We start from the raw sequence: 17,676 nt of genomic DNA on the forward strand, positions 1-17,676 counted from the left end.
ATCTGTGCACTTGTCGATGTGGAGGGCTTGTTATTTCACATTTTACTTTATTTTTTTTGCATGTATGCATACGTTGCAGTTTTGCCATGAATAAATACAAACTTGAACAGCTTTCAGTCCTTTTCCAGTAGAGCTTGTAAAGCTTTTTCTTTTTTTTTTTCTTTCTTTCTTGCTGGCAAAATATGACATCGTACCACCACCAAATCTCCGTCATGTCCTGCCCTGCGGCTTGCGTGTCGCAGCATTACGCTGGAACATCAAGCATTCGCCAACCCGTCGGAAACACCTTCCTGCTCGCTCGAACAGAAGTTGCGCAAGGTGCCGCATGTCAAGACGTTTCTGGCAGACTTTCAACTAGGGTCCAAGGCGTTTGATGTTGAGAAACGGAGCTGCAGCTTGTTTCGACGCCCATGTTTTTGTGGTGCTGAAAAGTGTTGATAGACTTTATACCTGAACGAACTTGAATTCCAGTGAACACTGGAGACGGCAGACATCAGGAGTGCTGTTGCTTAATGTTGAAAGAATCATCCCGACAAGAAAAACCAGCGCAACCCATCCAACCAAGAATGTCGACGTTAGTGCGATTAGCATCGAAGCAAAGCATCGACGCACCGTGTTGCAACCACCGAAACGGGTCACGCGTGAAGTGTGTACGCCGCTGGGCTGCGCCCTGGCGCCCTCTGCCAGACGTACTAAGCCATCTAGCACCTCGCCGCATGGAGCAGTGTGTGTGAACGTGTATTCAAACAAGATTAATTTCATTGAAGAGCAGCATATACCCAGTGGCTCGTATCCAGTGACCCAAGTTTTCGTCAAAGAGTTTCATCAAGAGCTACACATATCCGGTTACACTTAGCTAGTGACCAAAGTCAGCGTAAAATATGTTCAATCAAGAGTGGAACATATCCAGTGACCCTAGTTGAAGAGGTTCTTTGAAGAGCAGCGCATAAGCACAAGTTGGCGTGAAATGGCCTAACTGATGTCCTTGAAGTTCTCCACATATGCGGTCGCACATGCTCGGTTACCCAAGTTGACCTCGAAGGGATTCATTGAGGAGCGGCAAGTCCCCGTAGCGGCACATGCCTAGTAATCTAAGTAGGCATCAAAGAGGTTCATTGAACAGAGGCACATATCAAGTGACCTGTGTTGGTGGGAAAACGGTTAGAGACAGCTGAAGTACCCTAAGAATGCTAATTTCATTAATTGTGTGGAAACAATGCCTTGGCTTGATTGTCACTCTTTATGGACATCCAATACTCCTGGACTGTTAACGCGCAAGACTTCAAATGCACTAGATTTGGAACGCTATCGTAACGATAATCCATAAAAAAAAAAGGAGGCATCAAAGGGTTATAGGTACTTTAGCTTACTTCCAGTGTTGTACAAAGTACTTATTAAGGTTGCCTCAAGTAGAATGTGAGCGGCAGTTGACTTTTGTAAGCCTGCGCTTTAGACCGTCTTGAAAAAGACATTCAGTGATGGATCACATCAGTATTGTACGTGTTCCTCTGAAACAGGAATGAAAGCTTATTCCTTCGCAATCTTGAAACAAGTTCCGGTTACAAGTTCCTTTAATGCAAAAGGAACTCATTCCAGTTACACTTTGAACACTGGAATGTGGTGTTAAGCTAATGCTACATTTGATTTTTAAAATTAATATATAGTGTCAGATAATCCTGAGGTGAAATAAAGTCAGCGAATTAAAACTCGCATCAAACTATGTATATTATATGAATTTGAACATCGCTGGCAGCAGATTATCTGGAGATAAGAAGAATCCAGAGATATGCTCCTAGACACTTCGGTCTTCAAATGTGCAGCCAAGATACTGTGCTTCAGACGTGCAAAAAAAGTCACTCACGTGCACCAATATAATAAATTTCTGGCTAAGAAACCACATCAAAAGGAGCAATACACAGGTGTTTAATGAATGCCGATTCAATATTGCAGTACGAGTGAAAAAAAATGACCAGAGTACATATTCGCAACTTAGTCAAGTTCCTTGTTTTAAACAACAACTCGGCAAGAGTTGCATTTCGATGTTGATGTCCGACAGATGAACCCGTTTTTTTCATCAGCACTTCGTAGGCAATGTTGAGCCACTCCATCAAAGTGCTTGAGGGTACTGCTGTGTTGTACTTGGGGGAAAAATTGGTTCAGTCCCTCGAAGTTCCTCATTTGTGACTGCGGGTCACAAATGTCACTGGTACCAGCAGCTGCCGTGACAGCTCATCCTGTGCCTTGGCTGGAAGGGCTTGGTGCCCGAACGAGAAGAAATCTTTGGGCGCAGACGAGGTGGCGATATCTGCGCTGGCTGGTTTGGCCACCGCAGCCAGTTCTGTCTTTATGCTGATGGTCGCCTGGTCTCGCTGTCTGGGATCCACAATAGCTTAAACCTTGGGATTAAGCAAATGGCGACACCGAGCTTGTGCTTTCCTTTGAGGTGTCCAAACCTACAATCCCGAACAATTCATTAGAAAAGCAGCACATTCAAACTCGGATGATGAGATTGCTTACCTCTTTTCGATCCCGGCGAACACCGCACTTGCCGGAGGACCACTTTATGCCAGTCCCTTCAATGCCGTGGAACGTTTACAGAAGGAATGCTGTTCCCTCCACCATTCCTTCGTAAACCTAACAATTTACCGTTACAGCTCCACCGACCCTTAACGGAATGATGGCGTTCCTCCATTGCTTCCAAACGGAACTAGTTCGAGGAATGCTGTTCCGTACAACACTGGATCACATCCATGATTCCATGTTTTTGCATAACATATTCCTGGAACTAGTTCACTACAACACTAGATCACATCGATGATTCCACGCTTTCGAGTAATATGGAAGACTGCAGAATACAGGCCAACTGTTCTATGTGGTCATACACAGATTGCAAAAATGTGTTCGATCCAGTCGAGATACCAGCGGGCATGGAGGTCCAGGACCGTGCTGTGAGCAATTGAATGGCACATGAGACAAGAAGGCAGTGGTATGTGTTGGAGAACAAACGAGTGTGGCTGATATTCTAGTTGAGAAAAACACTTACTACAATTAATATATTGATCCAAGACGTACGAAAATTTCGAACATCACGCACCATAGAATCCTCCCTTCCCCACTAAAAAAATCTTCTGCGAATCTTAGGCCTCTAAGGCCCGCATCCACCCTTATGAAGACGACGTGGAGTTGGGCAGGTCATGTGATGTGTAGAGCAGATAACCGGTGGTCTTGAAACGATGGAATGGGCACCAAGAGAATGAAAGTGCAGTCGAGGCCAGCAGAGAAAATTTGCAAACCCAGCTGACACAAGGCAGGAGAGGTAATTGCAGATTACTGGGAGAGGCATTTGTTTCCAAAGTGGATATGGAATAATGTGATGATGATGATGGAGATAGTGAGAAGGGTTTCTCGTTTGTGAACAAGATGATTTACACAACAATGCGAGATGGCCAGAGGAAGACCAACAAGTGCGATGACACCAGACCAAGGCAAACTGCTATGTACAATTGAAGTGTGGCGTAATCTCGCTAGCCGAAGCCAACGCACCTCCCACAAAAAGTAGTCTTACCCGCATGGCTTTATTTTTCTGTTGCAGAGCCCTGGCACAGAGTTTTCAGTGATAATACAAACGTGGCCATTTGCCCGCTTTTAAGAAGCCACACAATGCGGCAGTGTTGACTCATTTTGGTCGCACACGACTGCGCTAGATATCCCTAGACACCAATGGTGATGTCTGGTGCTCTTGTCATCATGGTGAGACCACACCTCGCTAAGTTCTCCTATGGCTTCCTATACAGACACTGAGCTCGAAAAACACAAATTTGCCTATGCAGCCGTTTTATGGGTACATCCACATGACTGTAATCGAACGTGACTGCAGTTCAACACTCCAGCAATGAGACAACACATTATTGCGAACCCTTTAATGACTTCCATAATAAACCTATAGCCTAAGCATACATTTACAAGAGAAAAGTACCCACACTTTCGATGGTAGAAATCTACCGGTGGCTTAGGAACTCTGTTCTGACAAAGTTGGGCATTGCTCGCCTCGGTCAACAAAATCTCGCAACGGAAACAATGGCTGCATGTCAGCATGAACAGCCACACGTGAATGCACATTCCTTGAGCTCGCTGTTCAAAAGGAGCATTCCATTTCTTTGAAGCAGTGAAGAGCGGCACTGGCAGACATGCACACGTTTCCCTAGACTTCTGCAAGAGCCTACGAAAGAAACACTACCTCGGTAGGGTGTGCCAACCACCATCTTCTCCGGTCTGAAGACAAATTCATCACAAAATCTCACAAGTCCAAGCATCCTTCAAGTGTTCAAAGTACGGGCACACCCAAACACTGTGGTGGTTTATTTTACTAAACTTAATAGTATCCAAGACTTTGGAAGTCCGACATAAAACTGCTCAACATTTCGCGAGCAAGACCCCATAATCGTAACATACTGAAATTAACAACATTGAAGTGCATGCCACCAATCATAAAGCTGACAGTTTTACATGCACATATCTGTATACATAACATCAATTACATTTTTAAATGCTCTGTACACCTGAAGGTTTAGTTAAAAACTAGACACATAATGGACTAGGCTTGATCAATCAGCTGGCCTTCAGCTGATGGCAGAAGTTTCCCTGGTATAAGTTGTGCCGTTATTTAAGTTAAAATGCATTTGACACTTAGTCACGCGATAAAAAAAAATTGCGCCTGTACTATGCCTTATGAAATTGCTGGTTCCTGAACTGGCCGACCTCTCAATGAGCGACTTGCTGGCTAACAGCAGCTTTCTATAACCAATTCACTGTAGGACCACTGTTCGACCCGGCGCACTTCTTTTAACTGTGTAACAACGCATTACAACTACGCAATAAACATTTATACCATTACTGTTATGCAGTTTCCAGTTAAGTATGGCTTCACCACCATGGCCACATGCACGCTCATGCATTGAATGTGCTCGTACGCCATGCAAGGTCGGTCATCTTCATTCCAAGCATCCTCCTCCAATGGTTAAACATGGTAATACTACTTGGTAATTATGAAATATATAATAACTTCAATCTTAGACTCAACATTCCTCTTCAACAGAGGGAAGAAATGTACTAGGCAGTGTACCCAAAGGCCGTCTTGTCATTGGTAGTTGCACATTTCAAGCAATCATTTGGACTCACTGCCCTATACCCCGAGCATTAAGGTATAGATACGTAATTGAGCGTGTTGATAAAGAGCGAAAACAATGTCACCACGAGAATTCGGCAATCGTTCAAGACATCTGCCTAACACAGTGATAACAATGAAGAACGATACTACCATGCAGCCAAGGTCGTCAGACACTGGCTCCTTCCATTACAGTTAAATTGCTGAGCAATATTTAAAGTGCTATTCAAACAATCGGTGACTAAGCTATGGACTACACTCTAGCAGCGCCAGTGATTTTAGATGCTTGCTACACCAGCGCTTCATTAAAATAGAAATCGTTACGCCTATCTCAGTGGCGCACCATTTGTTTACAAGAATGACACAGTCGTTTGCACAGAAACGGGAAGGTGCGACTTGTGGGTAGCACAGCGAATCAACAGTGCCATAAAAAGCACCAAGAGCATTGTGTAAAGGGGGGGCAACGCTTGTACATGCTAAGGTCACCCCGGAGACAAAAGTGAGCCGACGCGTTGCGCAATACATGAGCCCTGGTGACCGAGCCGGTCCAAAACCTGCATCATGCAGAAGGTCAAGCAAGTCATGCGTCATGCCTTTGAATGCTATCAAACTGTGACTATTCTCACGTGGTACATTTGCAGAAAACGATCGGGGTGCACTAAGAATTGCAGCACATTAACTGGCATTCCCAGATTGTGCCAGGCACGAAATAAACTTCGCAGAAATAAAAGGACCAGTCAAAACATGTGGTCCCAAAAATAGTGCCGCTTGAGCAAACTTGCAAACCCAAACTGCTGGGCGCCACAATGACACACTCCTTCGCAGCAAAATACAGCGTGTTACGCAAACCGTGGAAAGGGCTTCCAAACTTGGCGTCACCGAGTCATCTCGTTTCCAGACGACTCATCCTAACGCTGACAAACTTGTCATAACAGGAATGTTCACTAGGTCACGACACTAAATATCTACAGTAGCGTGACCGCCGATGTATCAGCGTGGAACGCTAGATCGAAAGTTGCGTTTAGTCAGCTCCCCTAATGCCCGGCACCACCAGTAGCGTGCCCTTTTGAAAGCAGCCGGCGACATGCAAAGCACAACCAGGAGAGGCGCTGTTCAGAGTCACACCAATGTAGGTCCTTGATGCAACGCCGCCATTGTGCTGTCGTGAAAGCTGTCGCCCCACTGTGCTGTCGCCACTGTTGTGAAAGCTGGCGCCGCGATGGGAGGGTCCTGTCAGACCTTTTGGTCCCCTTGGAGCAGTAGTGGCTCGCAGGCAATCGAGCCATGCGAGATGGGCGTCACGCTATTGGTGTTGCTGACGTCGCAGGAGTGCGCCTTCCACAAGAGGCGCATGGACTTGCGCGCCTCCAGCAAGGAGCTCTTCTCCATGGCGGTCCAGAAGAACGCCATGATCAAGCAGAAGCCCAGGAGCATCGCGGCGATTGTGCGGCTCAGCACTAGAATCCAGTGGTAGATCTGGCAGCCAGGGGTGGAATACAAGAAACAGTTAAGACTTAATGCAGCTAAACAGTATCACTCTGCACTACATTTCATACATGGCAGGCAACACCACGAAGACTACAGGGACACCGCTCACTGCGGGCATTTGCGATAACAACAACAACAACAAAAAAAAGAACAGTGGGTCACCGTAGGAAACAATAACATTGGTACACCTCACGCAATTTGATGCAACATTGTCCTGTGCTTTTACATCGCCAAATGTGAAGGTGTCACAGATCTGAACGTACTTATTACCTAGTGAGTGGAATGACGTGTTTCTGTGACAAGCGGTCACAGCACTACGCTTGCACTTGCGACCAAAACGCAGCACCTCGTATACTGGAAGCAGAAAACATGCACAAATAATACGCGATCTGACATAACCTTACACCGACAAGCTGTAGTTTTAATATGTGAAACAGCTACTTTGTAGAAGTGGTCCTCATAGACAAGTCCACCGAAAAACTTCTTTGGGTGTGTTCCAGTTCTGGCCAGCGTCAGAGACAGTCTATGCAGACAGCTGAGCAGACTACTGGTGACAGCTTGAAGCCCAAGTAATGGAATGCATAGCTTTAGCAGTGTTGCTTGCTATGTATCGAGTATACATACAGTTCCAAACAAGAGATATGTTCACGGGAAAATAGAGGCTTGAAGTTATCAAGGGTGGCTAAAGAACAACGGATGCTTATGGTCGAAGCCAACATTTCACCGAGGGGACTTGTTCAAGAAGAGAAGGCACAGTTAGCACTCAAACAGTCGACTCAGTTCACATCCACACAGACTGAGTGATTGATCGATTGCCTGATTGATCTGCCATAATTGCTTAGCGGCTATGGCGTCCTGCTGCTGAACGCGAGTTTGCGGATTCGATCACCTGGCCATGGTAGCTGCATTCCAATGCGGGTGGAATACAGCCGCCCCTTTTAGTGTTTGCCATTCAAGTGCTACTGCTTAGATAAGACACCACAAATGTTAAACTACCCCTGAGAGGTATACAGAGTGAACAACTGCAACCATGCAAGTTCCCAATGTAGCGACGGTGCAATTGATCCGCATAAATCTCAAAATTCAGAACTGCAAAGTTTGACAGCAGCTGATGTGAATGCTTACTAATGTTTGTTCTCTTATTTGTTTATAAAGATGGCTGTCGCAGTGGTGGGAACATTGTTGGCATCCCCAGGACTGTAAAACACTTGCGCAGCTACCGCCTATAAGGCGAAGAGAGTTACAGAAGTGGGTTGGTTCACACGAGACCTGTAGCTGCAGAAACCTGGCTGAAAAAACACGCAGATTCGATGCCATGCTGGGATCTAAATGATGCGAAGCTTGTTTAAGTTAGCAAGGTGGCAGAAGTAGCTGATGACACGAATGTAGTCCTCGTTGCCTGTAGCTATTTAGCTGGCTGCGTCACGAGGATGGAGGCAATGTATGGCACAGTATCTTTAACACATTTAAGGCTTCACCCTTATGTGTCCCAGTGGCACATCCATTCTACACTGGCTAAGAATGGCCCAGTTTGCCCACTTGGCAAGGGTGCCCCCGGCATATACCCAGTGACCCCAGTTGTCTATGCAGTAAAATCTCGTTCATTTGACCCTCGTTAATTCGGAAAATTGAATAATTTGCACTTGTCCTTTGGTCACGTCAGGCACTACTTAATGCAATGACACTCTCGTTAATTCAGACATATCAGGTCGCACATCGGTAAATTCGGACAACTCTCGGAGCCTAGGCGAGCACCGGAGGGCTGCAAACGTGCGACACAAAAAAGCAAAAAATTGCATTAGTGCCCACGGAAACATCGCCATAGTCATCGGTGGAAATCGTACGTGAATGACAGCAACGCCAGAATGCTTCGTGCCTATTTGTGCCATTAAAGCCTTTATTCTTGCGTCTTAACGCCACGTATAGCACCGCATCGGCCACGTGCCTTCAGAACTGCAAGGTTGCCGTCCATGATCACGTCAACAGTGGCAGCGGTTGTGGTAAACAGTAGTTTCATTTTGACGAGCTTTCGAGGATGAAGAGCACCGGCTACATCGTGATGGATGCCGACGAGCTCACCGGCGAAAAAATAACCGGGATGCACACGTGGTAGTAAAAAAGACTGTACCAAAAAAGGACGTGTGCCACGGTCGTGCTCTGAAGGAAGTTGCGAGGCCTCTGGCATAGCAAGTGCTTATCAGCCACAAGATGACGAGAATTGCAGTTTCCACGCTGCTTTTGTGCAAAATAGAAACAGGATTGGCTCATTCATTCAGTAAATAAAAGCGTGTTGAAGTAGTAAGCATCTGGTTATTGTTTTCTTGATACCCTCGATAATTCAACATTTGGTTTATTCGAACGTTTCCTTCGGTCCCGTGAAATCCGAATTAATGAGGTTTTACTGTATGTACTATCCACATGTACTATATCTATTGAGGAAACGACGACTAGTGCCCCGGGGAAGAGGCAACGAGAGGTTTGCTTCAGAATTTGAACACAAACACCAGTTGCGACGTCCAGCTGCAGCGCTCACCTGCGGCAGGTGCAGGGGCACGGTGGCAGCCAGGATGCAGGCCATGAAGCAGGCGGCCACGACGTAGAAGATGCGGTCCAGGTGCAGGCCGTCCATGCTCACCCGCAACTGCTCCTGGCCACGGTGCAGGGCGTCCAGCAGACCGTTCGGGCAATGCGAGTTGAGGCTGGTGCGGTCCGGACTGGCCCCACCGCTCTCGCCGGGGAAGTTCAACGCCGGTGTCATCGCCGTCGTGAAGGCGCAAGCTGCCACTGCACAAAGGTGCGTCGCCCATGGGCGACGCCCACTTTTGAGTCACGGGCTGCCCGTACACAGCTGGAGAACCAGCTGCTCTCAGCGCAGGGAACCTCGACACTGTCGCCTGGGGACAGTATCGGGAATCTAACTTCTTATGGGGCGAACTTGTGCCCAGAAAATGGAGCAACACTCGCGTGCAATGATAGTGGCGAACGCCATCGTTGGGTGGCAGTGTGATTCCACGAGTCAAATGTGTCCCGCTATTTATACCCAACTAATCTTGCATTTAATCATGCTCGTGTAGTAGCACTACTATTCGTGTTGCACGCATAATCTGATTAGACAACACTGTTACTATGGAGCCAGTGACAACACTCAGGGAATTTCAAATTCGTGCAGGTGTGTGCCTCACACCAAGCAAGAACATTCGAACGGTAGTTAGTAAGTCAAAACAGGCACTGTTAGAAAAGCAAAACAATGCATGCATGACAATATAACGAGTGCAAATACAGTTAGACCTCGATATAACGAGCTTTATTATAACAAGATTCTCACTATAATGAAGTACTTAGCTTTTTATAACTTTTTGTCCGTCGAACACCATGTGTTTTGAACCTCAATACAAGGAAGTGTGTCTATACATGATTTCAGTATAACGGAATGCCACTGCTGCCAAGGAAGAATACCAAGGCAATAAATGGAAACTTCCATGAATGCACCTTCGCATGCGAAAGTTGTGGGATTGTTCCCCACTTGCGGCAAGTTGTTTCTTTATCCACTTTCATTAATTTATCGTTTCTTTATTTCATTTATTAAGCACAAGTAATTTCCCCTATGTTGTCCTTGGTGTGAGAGATTGCTGGCTTCTCATGAAGTGGTAGACTCGTGATTTATCGTGACTTCTGTTAACTTGACTCTGGTTTACTTGATCCCGATTGACGGTCCCTGCCTGTTATTTCGAACTTCGCTGGTCATCACATGCCCGAGCCCAGTGATGACTTGAGTGGCAACGTCAACAGTGCAGCATACGTCTCGGCAGCGCTTATAGTACAGGAAATGCGTCGAACATGCGTCAGCTCCTGTCAAAAACGTCTCGTTTTCGGCCGGCTCCAGTAAGATTTCAAGCCCAAAATGGTGGCTCACAACCTATTACAGTATTTATCCGATTAAAATGTGCATTCTTTTTTTTTACTCCACGTAAATTTGTCTGAAGATTGCCTGGTTGGTGCAGTCCGATATGAAACTAGAGACTGGCAAAACCGAAACCCCATTTGCTACAGCCTACTGACAGAGCCATTCTAGCCAGCATAATCGCCATTACAAGATAGCAACCCTGCATGGTGGCAGAGCGAGTTCATGCGCAGCTTGACGAGGACGACGACGTGCCACCTTCAATCAGATCATGAAAGCCCGTTCAAACGATCAGTTATTTTACATGTTAAGCTAGTGGCAAGAAGTCGTGTCACATGTTCTTGCCATTCTAGAGAATCGCATGCATCATAGAACGCAGTCTAGGCGTGGGCAGCCATCCTAGTATTTGTGTTTGTTGCAGAGTCATTTGATATATACTATACAGAATATCAAACGTACTCTGGACCGTATGGAGGACTAGATGTAGTGGTTCCTTACAGACAGTGATAAAGGGATGACAATGAATTATCAGATAAATAAAGCTTCCTTTTATGAAAAGAAAATTTTCTAATTTACTTTTTTTTTTATGCAATCAAAGGCATACTATGTTTTTCCTGCTAAAACATCTGGTGCCCGTTTGATTCCTACTTTGTTTGTTCTAATGCCATTTTTATGTTAGCTTTCTACTTTGAACAGATAAGAAGTGGTTGTGTGTTTGATTCTGTGGCCTTTTAAAATTGGGACAAATACTGCCAAATGAATCGGCACTGCTTTTTCTTCTGCCTCTTGTTTAATTTGGCCTGCTGCATAATTCGACAAATTTCGTTGGTCCCATCAGTGTCGAATCAGTGGAAGTCGACCAGGCACCGCTGACCACACCACAGTGACATTGCGCTGCTGAACACCCTACCACAGCAACAGCTGCGGCGAACAAGCGTGGCGACTCACATTCGCTGGACTTATTGATGCGCATCACCACCTCGACAGGCTCGTGGTCCGAAAAAGGGAGCCCCGAGGGGGTCTTCAACTTCAGCGTCGTGCACGACTTGGTTTCGACGTTGACACCTGCAAGCGCAAGGTGGGGCACACGGAGAAAGAAGAGCAGGGTAAAGAAAAGACAACGAAAGCGCAACTCCAAAGCTAACTTCTAAATCAGTTTGGAGTGGCAACCTATTCTTTCAAAGTATTGCCCTTGCTTTTACTTTGCTGAAAAAGAAAAGTGTAAAACTACCCTTTTCTTAAATTCCATGCCCAGACTTCTGTCCCTGGTAGACAGTTTGATGTCGCAAATTTTAAAGGATTTCTGTGCATCAAAGCAAATTTAGCGCAGAAATAGTCATCAGGGTCTGCTTGGTTAAACAGTTGATTATATTACAATGCAATATACAATCATTCTTTACCAATAAACATTTAATCAGTCCCGAACAGGTGGTTCAGGAAGATTAAACTAGTACTGTTACTCTTTTTTTTCAGTCAAGTTACATATTGTAGCATTTTGACTGCAGTCCCTCTCATACTACGGTATATTCTAAGCACAGTAACTTTTAGCGAAGGTGCATATTTTCACAACTGAAAGGTATGTAATTAGTACTGTTTACCTAAGTGAATGCAAGAATTGCATTTGCTTGGATGTTCTAGTTATTTTTCACTAGGTCCGAAGATGACATCAGGGTTAGTAAAATTTACAGAGGCGATATGAACATAACTTCACCACCAGCTACCATACTGAACATGCAATAACATGACGTCTGGTATTGAAACTGCCTATGGCTCTTGCTTACAATCTGGCTCCAACTGGTGTGATCTTTAGGCCTGATGAAAAAACTCATAACGGAACCAGTGAGGATGTTGCAATTGGTAAATGGCACAGCTATACCTTCAAATTATCGAATATGCAGCTATATAACGGTTATCATATTTGAAGTGTATAAAGACTGGTTGATTTGTAGCAGCAGCACCATCAACATGACTGGCAACCTGAGAGCGTATGGGCCAAGCCACAAGCCTGTGAAATAATTTTAAAGAAGAAGCAGTTTATTCCCAGTACCCAACGGACGTCTTGCCACGTCCCTGTCTCACAAGAGCTCCAGACTGAATGGATGATTGATATTTCAAAAGAAGAAAGGAAAATATCAGTCAACCCAATGGTGCCTTTGCAAATGAGGCATGAAACAATGCAGGTAGATCTTGGTCTAAGTATGTCAGAACAGTATGAACTAAGTATGTCTGACAGTCAATGCTTTATTGCCAGTGATTTGTCCCACGAAAGGCATGGTAGTGGTACATAACCTGACATGGCCATTAAGAGTGCTTTAGCACAGTGTTAATGTCTTACCATTACCGTTACCAATACCGACTGCCACGACTACCCATGCATGGAGTTAACGAGCTCTTGGCTAGTCTGGCACATTTAACAGCTTTTACCGCTCACCTTGATTGCAAAACAACATAGCAGCACCCAGGTTGCTTGCTTTAATCTGTACAGTATAACCTCGCTTATATGTTTTGGAAATAAAAATGCAGGAAGATATGTACTAACTGGGAAAATTTATGATCCGAAGTAACTGAGAAATTTGACACTTAACATTAGTTTACACTGATGTAATGCAAATCAGTGCGCGATGCATTTTGTCACATGACGCTGATGCGCATCGAGCTGTTGTGGCTCTAGCAACCCAAAACGCATTTTTGTTTGACTATTCCGAGACTGCGGCAGGAAACGAAAACGAAATCGAGCTGGCGGGGGGCATCAAAATGTGCTGCCGCCAGAGTGAAACGTGACGCTCGTACTGCGCTGCCTGCAGCAAGAAATGGTGGCAGGTTTGGGTTTTTGCCTACTAAAAGCATGCAGTACGCTTCCACTGGCACTATGTTTCCCATGCACTGTAATATGGACAGGTGCAGATGCTTGTCACAGTAGGGTTAGAGACGATAGCTGCGAGTGCGGCATGCAATGAGCCGTGAGGAGGTTGGCTGGTGCCTGAATAAGAAGCTGAGTGCGTGCCGTCGTGTTCAAGTGAGACGAGTGGGTGAGCCTTGCTGTCAAGCTGCTGTGGCGGGTGGCTACCGTTCTCGATCGCGCACGCATCGCACACCTTCTTGTTTACGTGTGACCTAGTGGCTGGAAAACATATTATGCCATTGCAGTTTGGCAACGTCCTGAACATGGGTGCCGAAAGATTGTGTTTTCTGGGAACGCAAGAGCCGGTAAAGAATTAGCACAACCCAATTGGGTCATTTTCTTTTGTGTTCTTGATTGCAAATGCTGGCGCCAAGAAATAGTACAGAATGGGATCGTATCAATGCGGTTATACTGCATCTAAATTTGCTACTTGGTGCGCATTCTGACAATAATAAATAAAAGGTAAAATCGACCTTCGCTTAGTCTGATCTCAAGCCAAGGACAAAGTATCAGCAATGCTTTGTTAATACTATTGAGACCAGCTGTTTGTAACGTGGTGATTTGTCTACGACTTGTCTCGGCAAAATGGTACATCAGATTTCCTCTTTGTATTGTCCAGTTTTGTACACGACGCTCTGGTAAACTTTTTGACTGACACCGGCAATATTGCAAGCCCGATAATATATGCACATGTGCAGTAGTGGTAGCTGGTATCAGTAACAGTAGTGTTAGGATGGTAACACCGTGATTAAACACCCTATTATCTGTGAGACAGGAGGTATGAAAACGAGGAGCAAAGACTACACACCTCGCCCGACCTTGTACATGATGTAATCGATCCGTTTTCCTGTTGGGCAGGTGCTCTTCTCGTACGACGTGGTGTACTTGTTATCGGGATGGCTGCACGTTGCACCCACACACATGCTGTCCTGCAACATGCGTGGCAACACATGGGTCATGCAAAAGCAACCATGGGGCAAAAGAGAACTGCATGCTTCTCTTGAGCATGCAGGAAATAAAAATCTCCATCAAAAAGTCCCACACCATTCACAAAGGTGAAGTACTGGGATGACATCTACTGTTAAAAAAAAGAAAAGCTAGAAGTCCTCACACTTTTTCCAATTCATGACAAAAATAGAAAACGTGCAAGGAAAATGTATGTCAATTAAGGTGTTCCTAAATGGCCAGTAGTGACAGCGGCTAACACACTTTAGTGCAGGTCAGTAAACACTACACAGAAACAGAACTATCCATCGCAGTAGAGGGAACAACAGCCACAACTGTAGCATTCGTGGCTGTAGCATGACACGTGAAAACAGTCTGCTCAGTCCACACCGGTAGCAATGCTGTTCTTTGTTATATACAGTTAGACCTCAATATACCGAACTTAAATATAACGAAATTCTCGATATAACGAAGTATTTCACTTTTAATTACCTCTTGTCCACAGTACACCATGTATTTCGAACCTCAGTATAACGAAGTGTGTGTGCACGCAATTTCAATATAACAAAATTTCGCGTCTGCCGCAAAGGAATCCAGAGACAATAGACGGAAACTTCCGCGGACGCAGATGGTGAAGCGATTGAATTACAAGCGGGTGCTTGCAAACTCGCCTCTCAAATCGTGCGCGGCCGGCACGACACGAGCGACCGAAGCGCGACAAGAGCGACCGCCGAAGTGGATTCGCATCATGTTCTGTATAAAGCGCAAGTGCCACAAGATCTTGTCACGCCCTGCGCAGTTTGTGCGAGGGTGACAAAAGAAAGATGGCGGCTTCACGAGTGCCGCCTTCCCGCGCGAACAAAGAGGGCGAGGGGAGCTCGCTCGCGGTAACGCGAGCGCAAGCGCGTGCGTGAATAGTGGGGGTGTGGGGAAGGGTGCAGTCGGCGCGCGCGTCGCAATTTTTAGGCACACGTCTCGGCCGTGGGCTGCGCATGGCTGTAAGCGCGGCTGAGCGCATACGCGCCAGCGCACCCTGCTTTAGAGGCAATCTGCCACGTGTGCAAAAGAGTGGGCGTGCCGAGACCACGTGGCATCACGTTAGCCATCCATCTTCCCGCGCGTTTAGCATTGGCGGTTGCGTAACGTCGAGTTTTGGCGACCCGTTGGAGCGAGAGGCAGACGTAGCATTCGCTCCCCGCTTGCCGGCGCTTTTCCCGATGGCGTCGTCCCAGTGCGGGCAACGCTATCGGCTGCGGGGGCGGAGCGCACGCGACAGCGTGGCTGGCTTCGCTTAATTCGTACCGCCGATGTGAAGATATCGTCGGCGTGGCATGAAACCGCATCATGGGCGTCGCAGACTCCCAGTTTCATCGAAATGAATTATTTTCTCATTCAAATTTGTTTTTTTCTTTTCGATTGCCCGATAAGTCGGAGGAGTCTGCGGCTCCTTTCAGAGTGAGAAAAATCGATCGGCGACTCTACTAAATTATTAGCAGAAAAGGTCGAATTACAATACAACGAAATTTTAATATAACGTAGCAAATTGCCGATTTCACCTACTTCGTTATATCGAGGTTTAACTGTACCTTCCTTTCTGTTTACACCTAATGTAACGCAAAAACAAAAGCTTAGAATGCAGATGTAAGAAAGGAACACGGAAAAGAAAATATGCAGCGCCAATCAACATACCTTTTAAAGCTTTTAAAATCAATGCCAGCTTGTTGTAGTTTCACTAGATGGCTCACAGTAAACAAAAAAGTTTTTGGCATAGAAAAAGCAAGACGTAGCTACAACATGTTAGTAGGCTGAATGTACAAGTCGGATGGTATAGTCAGCCATTATGGAAGGAGTGAGCACAGCACAGAAAGAAGAGCATTGCACCAAAGCGCTGGTCTTGATGCGCTAGTTTTCCACGCTGACATCTATATTTCGCGCTACTTCCAAAACAACGTCAACATAAACCAACCTGCCCAGCTAAAACTGATCCTACTACAGGCAAGTCGGTTTTCAATTTCGGAACTAGAAGCAGCATCAAGGAAAGGCTAGGAGACACAGACACAAGCAATACAAAAGCAATGACCCTCACAACAAGGTCTTCTTACGTTACACACAGAATAGCAAAGGGCTGGGTGTCGGATATGTAAATACGCTATCACTTTCCTTGAAAGTTATAGGTTTAACGTGACCGCGGCCGCATAAGTTCTTTTTGGTTTTTATAACGTTGGGCTAATCAAACTCGTACAGAGATTGCCCATTGCTGCAACCACTGCCCTCAAGGTTTATGCTTATAGGATGTCTTGCAGTCATGCAATAAAGTACACTTCCTAGGTTGCCTTCAGATCTACTAAACCAGTTTCTATGAAATATTGCTTGTTTAACACATCAAGATGTCTACGAAATTGACATTTCCAAATTGCCCGAGTTTTTCAGGTTTTCCCTGTGTGCCCTTGTAAAATTCCCAGAGTGACACAGAACATTGTTTAATGTCCAGAAAGGCTGGCACCATGTCGCCAGATGCTGTCACTCTCCATTAAGCATGTTTAAAAAAAAAGAAAACTTAATCCAGTTTGAATAGTAAGGGGTATTGTCTATTTTATTCAAAAATAAAACAGAAGAGAGAGGTTAGTAAAATGCATCACGAATAAAATATCCTACAAAAAAAAGGCAAAACCCATTGCGAATCAAATTGAACATATTTAATTACAAATAAAAAGGAGACACATACAGAAGCAAATACTTTCGAATATGAGCTATTCCTATCACTGATAGCAAGCCCATTGGTATGAGGTTCGAACTTTGTCACAAGTGAGATTCTCTCTCAGCAGGTGGAAAGTCAACCTCAACTGTCCCGACATACTCTCAGCCCGCTGTTGTGTTTCACTGCTTTAAAGAGTTTATTGTTGTTTGGCTGAGGGACACCTGCCTCTCGGCATCAGCCAACACTATTTTTTGAGCTCAAGCGCCTTCAAAGAAGCGGCAGCACGCTTCCTTTCCCGTCCATTCCTCAATGCGTCGTTCCTTTCTGTTCTCGTCCTCCTTCCGCCGCACGTTCGCCCCACGGACCATCAGAAGCATCTTTGTCAGTTGTACAGTCAGCGTTCCAATTTTTCGGACTCCTTAAGGGCCGCGAAAGCGTCCGAAAAAACGAATGCAAGTGTTTTAGTGCCCTTAGGGGCTCAAATCGGCACAGGCACGTTCTAAAAAGCTCTGAAGGCCTGTCAGTGCACTTATTAGGCACATCGGTGCTCGCACTGTGACAGGATACGGCGGGTGTAC

General features: G+C 45.6%; 1 protein-coding gene across 2 annotated transcripts in view; it reads right to left on the minus strand.

Moving 5' to 3' along the window:
• Positions 1–3,904: 3,904 nt before the first annotated feature.
• The window catches only part of nSMase (neutral sphingomyelinase), a 37,922-nt gene continuing 24,150 nt past the window's right edge, over positions 3,905–17,676 (minus strand). For both annotated transcript variants that reach the window (XM_075674374.1, XM_075674373.1), the window contains 4 exons: positions 14,264–14,384; positions 11,502–11,618; positions 9,186–9,436; positions 3,905–6,640 (listed from right to left, as the gene is read on the minus strand). In XM_075674374.1, coding sequence (XP_075530489.1) covers positions 6,398–6,640; positions 9,186–9,436; positions 11,502–11,618; positions 14,264–14,384 — 732 coding nt within the window. In that variant the 3' untranslated portion in view covers positions 3,905–6,397. The remainder of the gene's footprint in view (positions 6,641–9,185; positions 9,437–11,501; positions 11,619–14,263; positions 14,385–17,676) is intronic.

The sequence above is a fragment of the Dermacentor variabilis genome, chromosome 11 (genome assembly GCF_050947875.1).
Source record: "Dermacentor variabilis isolate Ectoservices chromosome 11, ASM5094787v1, whole genome shotgun sequence".
NCBI lineage: Eukaryota > Metazoa > Arthropoda > Arachnida > Ixodida > Ixodidae > Dermacentor > Dermacentor variabilis.